Here is a 17,967-nt window from a genome sequence, read left to right on the forward strand (position 1 = left end):
CCCAAACCTGTTGTATGAAGTTTGAAGCTGTGTCCAAAATGTCTGGCAATTACCATTGTTGCCTAAGAGCCTCCAGACCATTAGGGACAACTACCCCGACATTGTCAACGGGTGCAGTTCTTCATGAGGGCCCTGGAGCAGCAAGGCAGGAGTCGAGGATAATCGGCGTCAGTTCCAACAGAATCGGAAATAAAGTCTGAGCTTTCCAAAGAGGCGTGACCAATACTACCTCTGCGACTGATCTGAGTCGAAAAACAAATAGAAATCCGTGGGTCTGATCAAGCTTTAACAAGCTGAGGAGGACGGAATCCCATCACCCACCAAAGTGGCATGTTTCATCATCTGGGACCTCCTTTTGGTTGCAGCCAAGGGCTACAACCCCCTCCCTGGGAGGGGGGAGCTCAGGGATGTTTTTTATGTAGTCAAATCTAGGATCTACTAAATCCACTAGATGCAAAGCAAAAAAGACGTTGTAAAGGGTGATGGTTGCAGTGCATGTGGTGATAGAGTGAAACGTGATTTAAAATTGGCTACCAGGAAGAAAAACATATGATCTACACTGGTGTCAAAACTAAAAACAGTGCCTATGCAGCTTAAACCAAATAACTGCATTAATCTGAAATAGAGGTCTACGTGTTTTAGCCGTTGCGATCAAATGTGATCCCGGCTTTCTTCAGGACCTAGATAATAAAGCGCTACTGCAATAAAAAGTGGAAAATATAAATATACAGATATCCAATTAATGTGGTTGGAAATATTACAGCCTACATTGTCCTATGTCTTCATAATTAAATGGTGTATCACAGGACTTTTGACGACACCTGTAAGACAAACAAAAAAGGGCGAGACACACACTTATATCCTGTATATAGTTATATGAAGTCAAACTTAGAAATCAATACTTTAATACAAATATTGCGAAAAGAAATGCTCCACAATGCCCAATTGTTTTTGACATCGCCAGATATTCAGGAATTTATCTTATATTTGTTTATAATGTTAACATATAATGTAACAGTTTTAGGCTTACCCGTTGTTTTACGGGTGCACTCCTCACCTCTCCTGGCCGCAGCCCAGGGCGTGAGGCACCGCTCTAGTCAAAAAAGGTAAAATGTAGAAGCCATATTTCAAAAATGCAACAAACAGTTTGTCCATATAGCTATCTAACAACTGTCAATAATTCACACAATCATGACTCAAAAGATAGCCCAATCGGGCTACGAGCGTCCCTAGGCATAAGTGCACGCAAGAGACTGACTAGAGAAGGCATTGGCACAAGCGAGGCAGTGTGAGTCAGTATATGGTCCGCTTCAATCACACCACCAGGGGAAGCAATACTGAATCCCGAACGCAGGATATTACATTAACAAAGATCGTTGTACCGCGACGCGTGAAGGGCGGTCAAGAACCCAGGACATAACATAAACATTATTTATTAAATATCTCAGCAGTACACAAATAAACTTTATATAAGCGTAAAGAATGAGTAACTTATCTCGGTACTGCGAGCAGCAAATAAAGAGGCTCTTATAATGGAGATGGCTATTCTTAAATGGACTGCTGGACCGTGATTGGTGGTTGTGAGCAGAGTACCATGAGAAATATAGTGTGTGTTATATTAAATCGTTTTGCATTGGCTGCTGTGTTTTTGCAGCAAAAAAAGAGAAGCAATAATCTGAGCCTCCTGTCCTGAAATAGTATTTTGTGTCCTCTCTCTCTCTGTCCACTCTACTTTCCTTTCCCTCTCTGATAACCGGCCGCTCGTTCAAATTAAAAATAGTACCGTCTTCCATAAGAGTTACCCCAGTATACTGATACTGACTCCTGCAGTGCCTTCACCCACAGCTTCATGCTGGTCCACCAACACACCTCAATCCAGACCTGCAGCCCCCTCACCAACAGCTTCATGCAGGTCCACCAATGCTCCTCAGTTCAACCTGCACCCCCCCTCACCCACAGCTTCATGCAGGTCCACCAATGCACCTCAATCCTGACCTGCAGCCCCCTCACCCACAGCTTCATGCAGGTCCACCAATTCACCTCAGTCCAGACCTGCAGCCCCCTTCACCAACAGCTGCATGCAGGTCCACCAATGCACCTCAGTCCAGACCTGTAGCACCCTTACCCACAGCTTCATGCAGGTCCACCAATGCTCCTCAGTTCAACCTGCAGCCCCCTCACCCACAGCAGCTCCATGCAGGTCCACCAATGCACCTCAATCCTGACCTGCAGCCCCCACACCCACAGCTACATGCATTCCACAAATGCTCCTCAATCCTGACCTACAGTGCCTTCATCAACACCTTAGTGCAGGCCCATCAATGCTCCTCAGTCAAGACCTGCAGTGCCCTCATGAACACCTTAATGCAGGCCCATCAATGTTCCTCAGTCAAGACCTGCCCTATTCAACAGCCTCATGCTGTTCCATCAATGTACCTCAGTCCCCACCTGCAGCCTCCTCAACCACAGCTTCATGCAGGTCCACCAATGCATCTCAGTCCAGACCTGTAGCACCCTTACCCACAGCTTAATGCAGGTCCACCAATGCACCTCAGTCCAGACATCCAGCCCCCTTCACCAACAGTTTCATGCAGGTCCACCAATGCACCTCAGTCCAGACCTGCAGTGCCTTCACCCACAGCTTCATGCAGGTCCACCCAATGCACCTCAATCCAGACCTGCAGTCCCCTCACTAACAGCTTCATGCAGGTCTACCAATGTACCTCAGTCCAGACCTGCAGTGCCTTCACCCACAGCTTCATGCAGATCCACCAATGCACCTCAGTCCACACCTGCAGTGCCTTCACCCACAGCTTTATGCAGATCCACCAATGCACCTCAGTCCACACCTGCAGTGCCTTCACCCACAGCTTTATGCAGTTCCACCAATGCACCTCAGTCCAGACCTGCAGTGCCTTCACCCACAGCTTCATGCAGGTCCACCAATGCACCTCAATCCAGACCTGCAGTCCCCTCACTAACAGCTTCATGCAGGTCTACCAATGTACCTCAGTCCAGACCTGCAGTGCCTTCACCCACAGCTTCATGCAGATCCACCAATGCACCTCAGTCCACACCTGCAGTGCCTTCACCCACAGCTTTATGCAGTTCCACCAATGCACCTCAGTCCAGACCTGCAGTGCCTTCACCCACAGCTTCATGCAGGTCCACCAATGCACCTCAATCCAGACCTGCAGTGACTTCACCCACAGTTTCATGCAGGTCCACCAATGCACCTCAATCCAGACCTTCAGACCCCTCACCAACAGCTCCATGCAGGTCCACCAATGCTCCTCAGTTCAACCTGCAGCCCCCTCACCCACAGCTTCATGCAGGTCCACCAATGCACCTCAATCCTGACCTGCAGCCCCCTCACCCACAGCTTCATGCATTGCACAAATGCACCTCAATCCTGACCTGCAGTTCCTTCATCAACGCCTTAGTGCAGGCCCATCAATGCTCCTCAGTCAAGACCTGCAGTGCACTCATGAACATCGTAGTGCAGGCCCATCAATGTTCCTCACTCAAGACCTGCCCTATGCAACAGCTTTATGCTGGTCCATGAATGTATCTCAGCCCCCACCTGCAGCCCCCTCACCCACAGCTTCATGTAGGTTGTTCAATGCACCTCAGTCCAAACCTGCAGACCCCTCACTCACACCTTCATGCAGATCCACCAGTGCTCCTCCATCCTGGCCTGCAGCCCCCTCACACACACCTTCATGCAGATCCACCAATGTGCCTCAATCCTGCAGCCCCCTCACCCACAGCTTCAGGCAGGTCTGCCAATGCACCTCAGTCCTGACCTGCAGCCTCTCAGCCTCAGCTTTCAGGACCACCAAGGCACCTCAGTCCTGACCTGCAGCCCCCTACCTCACATCTTCATGCTGGTCCACCAATGCACCTCAATCATGACCTGCAGCCTCCTCACCCACAGCTTCACGAAGGTCCACCAATGCACCTCCATCCTGGCCTGCAGCCCCCTCACACACACCTTCATGTAGATCCAATGCACCTCAGTCCCCACCTGCAGCCCCCTCACTCACACATTCATGCAGGTCCACCAATGCACATCAGTCCTCACCTGCAGCACCCTCAACAACTTCATGCAGGTCCACCAATGCACCTCAATCCTGACCTGCAGCCCCCTCACCCATGGCTTCATGCAGGTCCACCAATGCACCTCTACCCTGACCAGAAGCTACCTCACCCACAGCTTCATGCAGATCCACCAATGCACCTCAGTCCTCATCTGTAGCCCCCTCACCCCTAACTCTCAGCCTCAGCTTAAAGGTTCACCAAGGCACCTCAGTCTTCACCTGCAGCCCCCTACCTCACATCTTCATGCTGGTCCACCAATGCACCTCAATCATGACCTGCAGCTCCCTCGCCCACAGATTCATGCAGGCCCACCAATGTACCTCAGTCCTGACCTACAGCCTCCTCACCCACAGCTTCATGCAGGTCCACCAATGCACCTCAATCCTGATCTGCAGCCTCCTCACCCACAGCTTCATGCAGGCCCACCAATGCACCTCAGTCCTGACCTGCAGCCTCCTCACCCACAGCTTCATGCAGGTCCACCAATGCACCTCAATCCTGATCTGCAGCCTCCTCACCCACAACTTCATGAAGGCCCACCAATGCACCTCAGTCCTGACCTGTAGCCTCCTCACCCACAGCTTCATGCAGGTCCACCAATGTACCTCAGTGCTCACCTGCAGCCCCATCACCGACAGCTTCATATAGCCTTGCGAGTGCACTTCATTCCTCACCTGCAGCACCCTCATCAACACCTTCATGTAGGTCCACCAATGCCCCTCAATCCAGACCTGCAGCCCCCTCACACAAACCTTTTTGCAGGTCCACCAATGCACCCTAGTCCTGACCTGTAGCCTCCTCACTCATAGTTTCATGCAGGTCCACCAATGCACAGCAATCCTTGCCTGTAGCCCACTCACCCACAGTTTCATGCAGGTTCACCAATGCACCTCAGTCCAAACCTGCAGCTCCTCTATCACAGCTTGAATAAAATGAATGAATGAGTAATTTATACAGCTCAATCAATCAATCAATCAATGAATGAATTTATAAAGCGCACTACTTACCCGTGAGGGTCTCAAGGCGCTGGGGGGGGGGGGGGGGGTGCTGCTACTGCAGGTCTTGAGGATTTTTATGAATGTGAGCAGGTCCTGGGTCTGCCGCAGGTGGGTGGGGAGGGTGTTCCAGGTCTTGGCAGCGAGGAAGGAGAAGGATCTTCCACCGGCGGTCGTTCGTTGTATGCGGGGGACAGCGGCGAGGTTGAGGCTGCCGGAGCGGAGCTGGCAGGTAGGGGTGTAGAAGCTGAGTCGGACGTTGAGGTAGGCTGGCCCGTTGTTGTGGAGGGCTTTGTGTGCGTGGGTGAGTAGCTTGAAGGTGATCCTCTTTTCGACGGGGAGCCAGTATAGGTTTCTCAGGTGGGGGGTGATGTGGCTGCGGCGAGGGACGTTGAGGACCAGCCGGGCGGAGGCATTTTGAATGCGTTGCAGTCGTCGTAGGTGTTTGACCTGGTTACCTGCGTGGAATGCGTTGCCGTAGTCTAGCCTGCTGCTGACGAGGGCCTGGGTCACTGTTCTTGTTTCGGTGGGAATCCACTTGTAGATCCTGCGGAGCATGCGGAGGGTGTTGTAGCAGGAGGAGGTGACGGCGTTGACCTGCATTCGACATGGAGAGGAAGGAGTCGAGGATGAAACCCAGGTTGCGTGCGCGGCCGTTGCGTGTCGGTGCTGTTCCTAGCGTGGTCGGCCACCAGGAGTCATCCCAAGTTGAGGGGGTGAAGCCGAGGATGTAGAGCTCCATCTTGTCCGAGTTCAGCTTCAGTCGGCTGTTCCTCATCCAATCTGTGACGGCCTTCATTCCCTTGTGGAGGTTGGTTTTGGCGGTGTGTGGGTCCCTGGTGAGGGAGAGGATTAGCTGGGTTTTGTCGGCATAGGAGATGATGTTGAGATCATGCTGGAGGGCAACGTGGGCGAGGGGGGCCATGTAGATGTTGAACAGCGTCGGGCTGAGGGAAGAGCCCTGTGGTACGCCGCAGATGATGTCGGTGGTTTTGGAGCGGAAGGGGGGAGACGGACGCTCTGGGTTCTGCCGGAGAGGAAAGAAGTGGTCCAGTCCAGGGTTTTCTCTTGGATTCCGGCTTCTTGGAGGCGTGTCTTTAGTGTGTGGTGGCAGACCGTGTCGAAGGTGGCTGACAGGTCCAGGAGGATGATGGCCGATGTTTCGCCGTTGTCCAGGTGGGCCCTTATGTCGTCTGTGGTGGCGATGAGGGCTGTCTCGGTGCTGTGGTTTCTTCGGAATCCGGACTGGGATGGGTCCAGGGTGTTGTTGTCTTCGAGGTATCGGGTCAGTTGTGTATTGACGATTTTCTCGATGACCTTCGCCGGGAACGGGAGCAGGGAGATGGATCGGAAGTTCTTGAGGTCCTTGGGGTCCGCCTTGGGTTTTTTGAGGAGGGCGTTGATCTCGCCGTGCTTCCAGCTTTCCGGGAATGTGGCTGTTTCGAAGGAGGTGTTGATCACTTTCCGAAGTTGGGGTGCGATGGCTGCATTGAATATGTGGTGAGGGCATGGGTCAGACAGTGATCCTGAGTGGATGGAGTTCATTGTCTTGTGGGTTTCGTCGTCGTTGGTGTTGGTCCAGGAGGTCAGGCTGTTGAGGTGGGTGGGGTTCGCAGGTGGTGTGGGGACTGGAGTTGTCGGGCTGGTCGTTGTGATGAGGCTGTTGTGGATGTCGGCGATCTTGCGGTGGAAGAAGGTGGCCAGCGAGTTGCACAGTTCCTGGGACGGTGGGATGTCGTTGGCATTGGCGCTAGCTCAAGAATGACCCCGTCAGGAGAATCTCCGCCCTAACAACAGATTAAAAGCTTGGGAGTAGTGAGGGCTCTAAATCTTTGAAGAGTTCTGTTTTCTATAGGTTCCTGAATCCAAGAAAATTATGGCACTTACATAAGGTGCTGGGGAGCGAGTTCCAGAAATGCAGGGCAACATAGACAAAAGATTTGCCCCCGGTTTGAAGTTTGTTAACCCGAGGAACTACTAATAGAGCCTTTCCACCCGAATGCAGTGATCTGCTGGGTCGATGAGGACGAGTTTTTCCACCCGATCCCTGGGCCCACTATCATTGATAGTTTTATGGACCAGACTGCATATTTTAAACTTGATTCTGTCACGAATAGGAAGCCAGTGAAGAACTTTCCGTAACGGCCGAGAGGATGCCTCAGAAGGCTGTTTCACCACCAACCGTGCTGCTGTGTTTTGAACCACTTGCAACCTGTTTAGCACCATCTCACTTGCCGCTTCCAGGAGTGCATTGCAGTAGTCCAACCGACTGACTACTAGAGCTTGGAGCAGGGTCTTGTGAACAGATAAATGGAGAAGATAAAACACTCTCCGGAGGAGCTTCAGCATACAGAAGCAAGTGCCTGACATTACAGCCACGTGGTTCTTCATAGATAGGGATAGGTCCAGATATACTCCCAGATTATTTGCCTTGATAGTGGGGATGGGAGCAGGGCCTAATTCTAGTGGCCACCAATCAAGGGACCACAGAAGTTGTGCTTTGCCAAACAGGAGGACTTCCGTTTTATTGGCATTCAATTGGAGAAAGTTCTTTGTCATCCAGTCGGAGATAGCACGCATACCCTCTGCAAAAAGCTGTTTTGTTGCCTCCGAATTATTATCAAATGAAAGCAGAAGTTGCATGTCATCCGCATATGAGAAGGGGACAAAGCCGTGGTCTCTGATGATCTTTGCAGGGGGGAGCCATGTATATATTAAACAACGTGGGGCTGAGGCATGAGCCCTGAGGAACCCCCTTCTTGAGAGATTAATCACCAGAACAAAAGGGGCCTAGATTTACGGTTTGGGTGCACTGCTCCAAAAAGCTCGAGAACCACGGAAAAGCCGGCCCTACCTCACCAATTTCTGTCAGTCTTTGCAAGAGTCTATGATGTGCTACAGTATCAAAGGCTGCGGACGGGTCTAGCAGCACTAATGATACTGCCTTATTATTATCCAGAGAAAGTTTAATAAAGTCCGCCAAGCAAGGTGGATTTGGTGGAGTGTCTAGGTCTAAAACCAGATTGTGAAGGGTCAAGACAGGTTTGAACTTCAATGTATTCCACGAGCTGCAAGTTGATGTATCCCTCCAAACGTTTGCTAATGAGTGGAAGGAGCAAGATTGGGCGATAGTTAGATAGCTCTGTAGGAGGCATGTTGGTTTTCTTAGAGATCGGAAGGATTTGCACAGATTTCCAAGCCAAGGGCACTAGTCCCTCACCCAAGGAGTAGTTGAATAAAGAGCCTACAGGCGAGGCAAGCTTTATGCAGGTCCACCAAGGCACCTTAGTCCTGACCTGCAGCCTCCTCACCCACAGCTTCAACAGGTCCACCAATGCACCTCAGTCCAAACCTGCAGCCCCCTCACCCACAGCTTCAACAGGTCCACCAATGCACCTCAGTCAAATCCTGCAGCCCCTCGCCCACAGCTTCAACAGGTCCACCAATGCACCTCAGTCCAAACCTGCAGCCCCCTCACCCACAGCTTCATGCAGGTCCACCAATGCACCTCAATCCTGATCTGCAGCCTCCTCACCCACAGCTTCAACAGGTCCACCAATGCACCTCAATCCTGATCTGCAGCCTCCTCACCCACAGATTCAACAGGTCTAACCAATGCACCTCAATCCTGATCTGCAGCCTCCTCACCCACAGCTTCATGCAGGTCCACCAATGCACCTCAGTCCAATCCTGCAGCCCCCTCACCCACAGCTTCATGCAGGTCCACCAATGCACCTTAGTCCTGACCTGCAGCCCCCTCACCCACAGCTTCATGCAGGTCCACCAATGCACTTAGTCCTGACCTGCAGCCCCCTCACCCACAGCTTCATGCAGGTCCACCAATGCACCTCGGTCCAAACCTGCAGCCCCCTCACCCACAGCTTCATGCAGGTCCACCAATGCACTTCAATCCTGATCTGCAGCCCCCTCACCCACAGCTTCAATAGGTCCACCAATGCACCTCAATCCTGATCTGCAGCCTCCTCACCCACAGCTTCATGCAGGTCCACCAATGCACCTCAGTCCAATCCTGCAGCCCCCTCACCCACAGCTTCATGCAGGTCCACCAATGCACCTTAGTCCTGACCTGCAGCCCCCTCACCGACAGCTTCATGCAGGTCCACCAATGCACCTCAGTCCAAACCTGCAGCCCCCTCACCCACAGCTTCATGCAGGTCCACCAATGCACCTCAATCCTGATATGCAGCCTCCTCACACACAGCTTTATGCAGGTCCACCAATGCACCTCAGTCCAATCCTGCGGCCCACTCATCCACAGCTTCATGCAGGTCCACCAATGCACCTCAGTCCAAACCTGCAGCCCCCTCACCCACAGCTTCATACAGCACTGCTGGTGCACTTCATTCCTCACCTGCAGGCCCCTTATCAACAAACATCTTCATGCAGGTCTGCGAATGCTCTTCAGTCCTGACTTGCAGCGCTCTCACTCAAATCTTCATATCAGTGCCAGTGTACCTCAACCCAGACTGGCAGCCCCCTCACGCACACCCTCATATGCTCTTCAGTCCTGACTTGCTGCCCTCTCACTCAAATCTTGATAGTTCTGCCAGTGCACCTCAATCCAGACTCGCAGCCCCTCATGCACACCCTCATATGCTCTTCAGTCCTGACTTGCTGCCCTCTCACCAAAATCTTCATAGCAGTGCCAGTGCACCTCAGTCCAGATCTGCGGCACCCTCACCCACACCTTCACATCACTCCGCCAGTGCACCTCAGTCCTGACTTGAGCGCTCTCACCCACACCTTTTACAGTAGTAGGACTGCCATACATCTCTGTTCTGGTCTGCAGCTTCTCCAGCTTTTATACTCTTGCCACTGTCCCTTGCTTCTATGACTTCCCTACCATGTCTAACTAGGTTCTTTCTTCCCAGCAGCAGTGAACGTGGCTCTCCAAGGTCACGCCACCCAGTCCACCACTTATAACTTTGATGGTTTTGCGAAGAATGCCATCAGTGGAGACCTGCTGTCAAACTACGCATCAGGGCACTGCTCGGGAACTGCCGCTGAGGTGTCCCCTTGGTGGAGGGTGGACCTCGGACAGTCCTACGAGGTGGTGTCAGTGGCCGTGACCAACCGAGGAGACTGCTGTGCCACGCACCTCAACGGGGCTGAAATACGGATTGGTAACTCTTTGGAGAACAATGGCATTGACAACCCTAGGTAGGAGCCTCAAACAAGCATCACTAACCATACAACAGCATTGTCAACTTGGGGTAGAGACCTAGAACACACTGCCCATACAACAGCCCCATCAACCTCAGATATGAATCTAGAACACACTATCTATAAGTAACATTGCCAACCCAAGTTACAAATCTAGAAGCCACGACCCATGCAACAGCAGCGTCCACCCTGGGTAGGAACTTAGTATGGACTCCTCTAATTGTAAAACAGCATCACCGCCCTCAGGTAAAGACATAGAATGCATTACCTCTACAAGAGCAGCGTTGACCACAGGTACAGACCTAGAACACACATGCTGCAGCATTGTCGACCCCGGGTAGAGGGGTAGAACACACTACCCATACAGCAACAGCATCAACCTCAGAAATGAATCTAGAACACACTACCTATACACTGACAGCGCCAACCCTGGGGAGAGAACTAGAACCCGCTTCCCATACACTGACAGCATCAACCCTGGGTAGAGAACTAGAACCCACTTCCCACACACTGACAGCATCAACCCTGGGTAGAGAACTAGAAGACACTTCCCACACACTGACAGCGTCAACCCTGGGTAGAGAACTAGAACCCACTTCCCATTCACTGACAGCGCCAACCCTGGGGAGAGAACTAGAACCCACTTCCCATACACTGACAGGGCCAACCCTGGGGAGAGAACTAGAACCCACTTCCCATACACTGACAGGGTCTACCCTGGGTAGAGAACTAGAACCCACTTCCCATACACTGACAGCATCAACCCTGGGTAGAGAACTAGAAGACACTTCCCACACACTGACAGCGCCAACCCTGGGTAGAGAACTAGAAGACACTTCCCATACACTGACAGCGCCAACCCTGGGTAGAGAACTAGAACCCACTTCCCATACACTGACAGCGCCAACCCTGGGGAGAGCTAGAACACACTTCCCATACACTGACAGCGTCAACCCTGGGGAGAGAACCAGAACCCACTTCCCATACACTGACAGCGCCAACCCTGGGTAGAGAACCAGAACCCACTTCCCATACACTGACAGCGCCAACCCTCGGGAGAGAACTAGAACCCACTTCCCATACACTGACAGCGCCAACCCATGGGGAGAGAACTAGAAGACACGTCCCATACACTGACAGCGTCAACCCTGGGTAGAGAACTAGAACCCACTTCCCATACACTGACAGGGTCAACCCTGGGTACAGAGCTAGAACCCACTTCCCATACACTGACAGCGTCAACCCTGGGTAGAGAACTAGAACCCACTTCCCATACACTGACAGGGTCAACCCTGGGTAGAGAACTAGAACCCACTTCCCATACACTGACAGCGCCAACCCTGGGGAGAGAAGTAGAACCCACTTCCCATACACTGACAGCGCCAACCCTGGGTAGAGAACTAGAACCCACTTCCCCTACACTGACAGCGTCAACCCTGGGTAGAGAACTAGAACCCACTTCCCCTACACTGACAGCGCCAACCCTGGGTAGAGAACTAGAACCCACTTCCCATACAGTGACAGGGTCAACCCTGGGGAGAGAACTAGAACCCACTTCCCATACACTGACAGCGCCAACCCTGGGGAGAGAACTAGAACCCACTTCCCATACACTGACAGCGCCAACCCTGGGGAGAGAACCAGAACCCACTTCCCATACACTGACAGCGCCAACACTGGGTAGAGAACTAGAACCCACTTCCCATACACTGATAGCGCCAACCCTGGGGAGAGAACTAGAACCCACTTCCCATACACTGACAGCGCCAACCCTGGGGAGAGAACCAGAACCCACTTCCCATACACCGACAGGGTCAACCCTGGGTAGAGAACGAGAACCCACTTCCCATACACTGACAGCGCCAACCCTGGGTAGAGAACTAGAACCCACTTCCCATACAGTGACAGGGTCAACCCTGGGGAGAGAACTAGAACCCACTTCCCATACACTGACAGCGCCAACCCTGGGGAGAGAACTAGAACCCACTTCCCATACACTGACAGCGCCAACCCTGGGGAGAGAACCAGAACCCACCTCCCATACACTGACAGCGCCAACACTGGGTAGAGAACTAGAACCCACTTCCCATACACTGACAGCGCCAACCCTGGGGAGAGAACTAGAACCCACTTCCCATACACTGACAGCGCCAACCCTGGGGAGAGAACCAGAACCCACTTCCCATACACTGACAGCGTCAACCCTGGGGGGAGAAGTAGAACACACTTCCCATACACTAACAGCGCCAACCCTGGGTAGAGAACTAGAACCCACCTCTCATACACTGACAGCGTCAACCCTGGGTAGAGAACTAGAGGACACTTCCCATACACTGACAGCGTCAACCCTGGGTAGAGAACTAGAAGACACTTCCCATACTCCTGACAGCGTCAACCCTGGGTGGAGAACTAGAAGACACTTCCCATACACTGACAGCGTCAACCCTGGGTGGAGAACTAGAAGACACTTCCCATACACTGACAGCGTCAACCCTGGGTAGAGAACTAGAACCCACTTCCCATACACTGACAGCGCCAACCCTGGGGAGAGAACTAGAACCCACTTCCCATACACTGACAGGGTCAACCCTGGGTAGAGAACTAGAACCCACTTCCCATACACTGACAGCACCAACCCTGGGTAGAGAACTAGAACCCACTTCCCATACAGTGACAGGGTCAACCCTGGGTAGAGAACTAGAACCCACTTCCCATACACTGACAGCGCCAACCCTGGGGAGAGAACTAGAACCCACTTCCCATACACTGACAACGCCAACCCTGGGGAGAGAACCAGAACCCACTTCCCATACACTGAGAGCGCCAACACTGGGTAGAGAACTAAAACCCACTTCCCATACACTGACAGCGCCAACCCTGGGGAGAGAACTAGAACCCACTTCCCATACACTGACAGCGCCAACCCTGGGGAGAGAACCAGAACCCACTTCCCATACACTGACAGCGTCAACCCTGGGGGGAGAAGTAGAACACACTTCCCATACACTGACAGCGCCAACCCTGGGTAGAGAACTAGAACCCACCTCTCATACACTGACAGCGTCAACCCTGGGTAGAGAACTAGAAGACACTTCCCATACACTGACAGCATCAACCCTGGGAAGAGAACTAGAAGACACTTCCCATACACTGACAGCGTCAACCCTGGGTGGAGAACTAGAAGACACTTCCCATACACTGACAGCGTCAACCCTGGGTGGAGAACTAGAAGACACTTCCCATACACTGACAGCGTCAACCCTGGGTAGAGAACTAGAACCCACTTCCCATACACTGACAGCGCCAACCCTGGGGAGAGAACCAGAACCCACTTCCCATACACTGACAGCGCCAACCCTGGGGAGAGAACCAGAACCCACTTCCCATACACTGACAACTTCAACCCTGGGGGGAGAAGTAGAACACACTTCCCATACACTGACAGCGCCAACCCTGGGTAGATAAGTAGAACACACTTCCCACACACTGACAGCGTCAACCCTGGGTAGAGAATTAGAACACACTTCCCATACACTGACAGTGCCAACCCTGGGGAGAGAACTAGATCCCACTTTCCATACACTGACAGCGCCAACCCTGGGGAGAGAACTAGAACCCACTTCCCATACACTGACAGCGCCAATTCTGGGGAGAGAACTAGAACCCACTTCCCATACACTGACAGCGCCAACCCTGGGGAGAGAAGTAGAACCCACTTCCCATACACTGACAGCGCCAACCCTGGGTAGAGAAGTAGAACACACTTCCCACACACTGACAGCGTCAACCCTGGGTAGAGAAGTAGAACACACTTCCCATACACTGACAGCACCAGCCCTCGGTAGAGAACTAGAACACACTTCCCATACACTGACAGCGCCAACCCTGGGTAGAGAAGTAGAACCCACTTCCCATACACTGACAGCGCCAACCCTGGGGAGAGAACTAGAACCCACTTCCCATACACTGACAGCGCCAACCCTGGGGAGAGAACCAGAACCCACTTCCCATACACTGACAGCGCCAACACTGGGTAGAGAAGTAGAACACACTTCCCACACACTAACAGCGTCAACCCTGGGTAGAGAAGTAGAACACACTTCCCATACACTGACAGCACCAGCCCTCGGTAGAGAACTAGAACACACTTCCCATACACTGACAGCGCCAACCCTGGGTAGAGAACTAGAACCCACTTCCCATACAGTGACAGGGTCAACCCTGGGTAGAGAACTAGAACCCACTTCCCATACACTGACAGCGCCAACCCTGAGGAGAGAACTAGAACCCACTTCCCATACACTGACAGCGCCAACCCTGGGGAGAGAACCAGAACCCACTTCCCATACACTGACAGCGCCAACACTGGGTAGAGAACTAAAACCCACTTCCCATACACTGACAGCGCCAACCCTGGGGAGAGAACTAGAACCCACTTCCCATACACTGACAGCGCCAACCCTGGGGAGAGAACCAGAACCCACTTCCCATACACTGAGAGCGTCAACCCTGGGGGGAGAAGTAGAACACACTTCCCATACACTGACAGCGCCAACCCTGGGTAGAGAACTAGAACCCACCTCTCATACACTGACAGCGTCAACCCTGGGTAGAGAACTAGAAGACACTTCCCATACACTGACAGCATCAACCCTGGGAAGAGAACTAGAAGACACTTCCCATACACTGACAGCGTCAACCCTGGGTGGAGAACTAGAAGACACTTCCCATACACTGACAGCGTCAACCCTGGGTGGAGAACTAGAAGACACTTCCCATACACTGACAGCGTCAACCCTGGGTAGAGAACGAGAACCCACTTACCATACACTGACAGCGCCAACCCTGCGGAGAGAACCAGAACCCACTTCCCATACACTGACAGCGCCAACCCTGGGGAGAGAACCAGAACCCACTTCCCATACACTGACAACGTCAACCCTGGGGGGAGAAGTAGAACACACTTCCCATACACTGACAGCGCCAACCCTGGGTAGAGAAGTAGAACACACTTCCCACACACTGACAGCGTCAACCCTGGGTAGAGAATTAGAACACACTTCCCATACACTGACAGTGCCAACCCTGGGGAGAGAACTAGATCCCACTTCCCATACACTGACAGCGCCAACCCTGGGGAGAGAACTAGAACCCACTTCCCATACACTGACAGCGCCAATTCTGGGGAGAGAACTAGAACCCACTTCCCATACACTGACAGCGCCAACCCTGGGGAGAGAAGTAGAACCCACTTCCCATACACTGACAGCGCCAACCCTGGGTAGAGAAGTAGAACACACTTCCCACACACTGACAGCGTCAACCCTGGGTAGAGAAGTAGAACACACTTCCCATACACTGACAGCACCAGCCCTCGGTAGAGAACTAGAACACACTTCCCATACACTGACAGCGCCAACCCTGGGTAGAGAAGTAGAACCCACTTCCCATACACTGACAGCGCCAACCCTGGGGAGAGAACTAGAACACACCTCCCATAAACTGACAGCGCCAACCCTGGGGAGAGAACTAGAACCCACTTCCCATACACTGACAGCATCAACCCTGGGTAGAGAACTAGAACCCACTTTCCATACACTGACAGCGCCAACCCTGGGTAGAGAACTAGAACCCACTTCCCATACACTGACAGCGCCAACCCTGGGGAGAGAACTAGAATCCACTTCCCATACACTGACAGCGCCAACCCTGGGGAGAGAAGTAGAATACACTTCCCATACACTGACAGCGCCAACCCTGGGTAGAGAACTAGAACCCACTTCCCATACACTGACAGCGCCAACTCTGGGGAGAGAAGTAGAACATACTTCGCATACACTGACAGCGCCAACCCTGGGTAGAGAACTAGAACCCACTTCCCATACACTGACAGCGCCAACCCTGGGTAGAGAACTAGAACACACTTCCCATACACTGACAGCGCCAACACTGGGTAGAGAACTAGAAGACACTTCCCATACACTGACAGCGCCAACCCTGGGGAGAGAACTAGAACCCACTTCCCATACACTGACAGCGCCAACCCTGGGGAGAGAACTAGAACCCACTTCCCATACACTGACAGCGCCATCCCTGGGGAGAGAACTAGAACCCACGTCCCATACACTGACAGCGCCAACCCTGGGGAGAGAACTAGAACCCACTTCCCATACATGCTGGAGTTTCTGGTTAATAAGCAGCTTGTCGACCATTTGGATTGCTATGGGCTGCTTGACCCTTCACAGACGGGCTTCAGAGCAGCCCATAGTACGGAAATAGCTCTGCTGGAAGTGACAGATAACATCAGACGCGCTCTGGATAGAGGGCAGTCTTCTATTCTCGTTCTGTTGGATCTGTCTGCAGCATTTGACACCATCTCCCACAGCATTCTCGAACGTCGACTGTGGGAGATTGGTGTCAGAGGAAAAGCCCTGCTGTGGCTAAAAAATTATCTTTCCGATCGTACTACAATTGTCCAGGTCGATGATACCATCTCTTCTAGCAGATCAGTTAAGATGGGAGTGCCCCAGGGTTCTATTCTGGGCCCTACTCTTTTTAATCTTTATGTGACCCCTCTGGCCGAGGTGATTAGATCCTTTGGTTTTGATGTCGTCTCATACGCAGACGACACTCAGATTCTGATCACCATTGGTCCTGACCCAACAGAAACTAGGCTCCGTTTTAAAAACTGTATGTCTCACATTGAGAATTGGGTGTGTGCTAATCACCTGCAGCTAAATGGAGGAAAGACAGAGATAGTGCTCTATGGTAGGGCTCAAGAGTCTTGGTCCCATGATTGGTGGCCTTCTAACCTTGGCCCTTGTCCCACTCCAACGACAACAGTGCGCAATCTTGGTTTTCAAATGGACAATAAATTGTCCATGAAAGACCATGTAAACAAGACAGTTAGCACCTGTTTTGGTGTTATGCGCCACTTGCGCAAAGTTTTTAAATGGATTCCGATTGAGGCAAGAAGGCCCTTAGTTCAGGGACTAATTGTTAGTAGAATGGATTATGGTAATGCTTTACTTGCAGCCATAAATGACAATCTACTGTCAAGGCTTCAGGTTGTGCAGAATACTGCGGCCAGGCTGATACTTAATCTTCCACCCAGATCCTCATCGGCTCCCACTCTGAAACTCTTGCATTGGCTGCCTGTCAGGAAGCGTATCCAATTTAAGATTCTTTGCATGACACATAAGAACATGTACGTAAAAGGTCCTGGTTTCTGGACTAAAAAGCTTGGCTGGTATCTCCCTGGTAGAACTCTGAGATCCAGTGACACAGCCCTTCTTGTATCTCCTAGAATTTGCACCGCCACTAACGGAGGTAGATCTTTCTCTTTTTTGGCCCCTTTGTTTTGAGATAAATTGCCTCTTCAGTTACGCACTACGATGGATCATAATTGCTTTCGTATGAAGCTGAAGACATTCCTGTTTGACATCTAATTGCACAAATTCCATCTAATCTTTGAGTGATCCACCAGCGCCATGAGACTTTTTTAGTGATATGTGCGCTTAATAAATATCCTTTGATTTGATTTGATGATACACTGACAGCGCCAACCCTTGGGAGAGAACAAGAACCCACTTCCCATACACTGACAGCGCCAACCCTGGGGAGAGAAGTAGAACCCACTTCCCATACACTGACAGCGCCAACCCTGGGGAGAGAAATAGAGTCCACT

The 17,967-nt window shown here is 52.0% G+C and overlaps 1 protein-coding gene across 1 annotated transcript in view; it reads left to right on the forward strand.

Annotated features, from left to right (window-relative positions):
* The window catches only part of LOC146869750 (fucolectin-like), a 160,816-nt gene that overhangs the window by 70,695 nt on the left and 72,154 nt on the right, over positions 1–17,967 (forward strand). Inside the window, exon 4 of the mRNA XM_085654607.1 lies at positions 9,992–10,277. Within this exon, the coding sequence (XP_085510733.1) occupies positions 9,992–10,277 (286 nt within the window). The remainder of the gene's footprint in view (positions 1–9,991; positions 10,278–17,967) is intronic.

The sequence above is a fragment of the Triturus cristatus genome, chromosome 1_1 (genome assembly GCF_964204655.1).
Source record: "Triturus cristatus chromosome 1_1, aTriCri1.1, whole genome shotgun sequence".
Taxonomy (NCBI): Eukaryota; Metazoa; Chordata; class Amphibia; order Caudata; family Salamandridae; genus Triturus; species Triturus cristatus.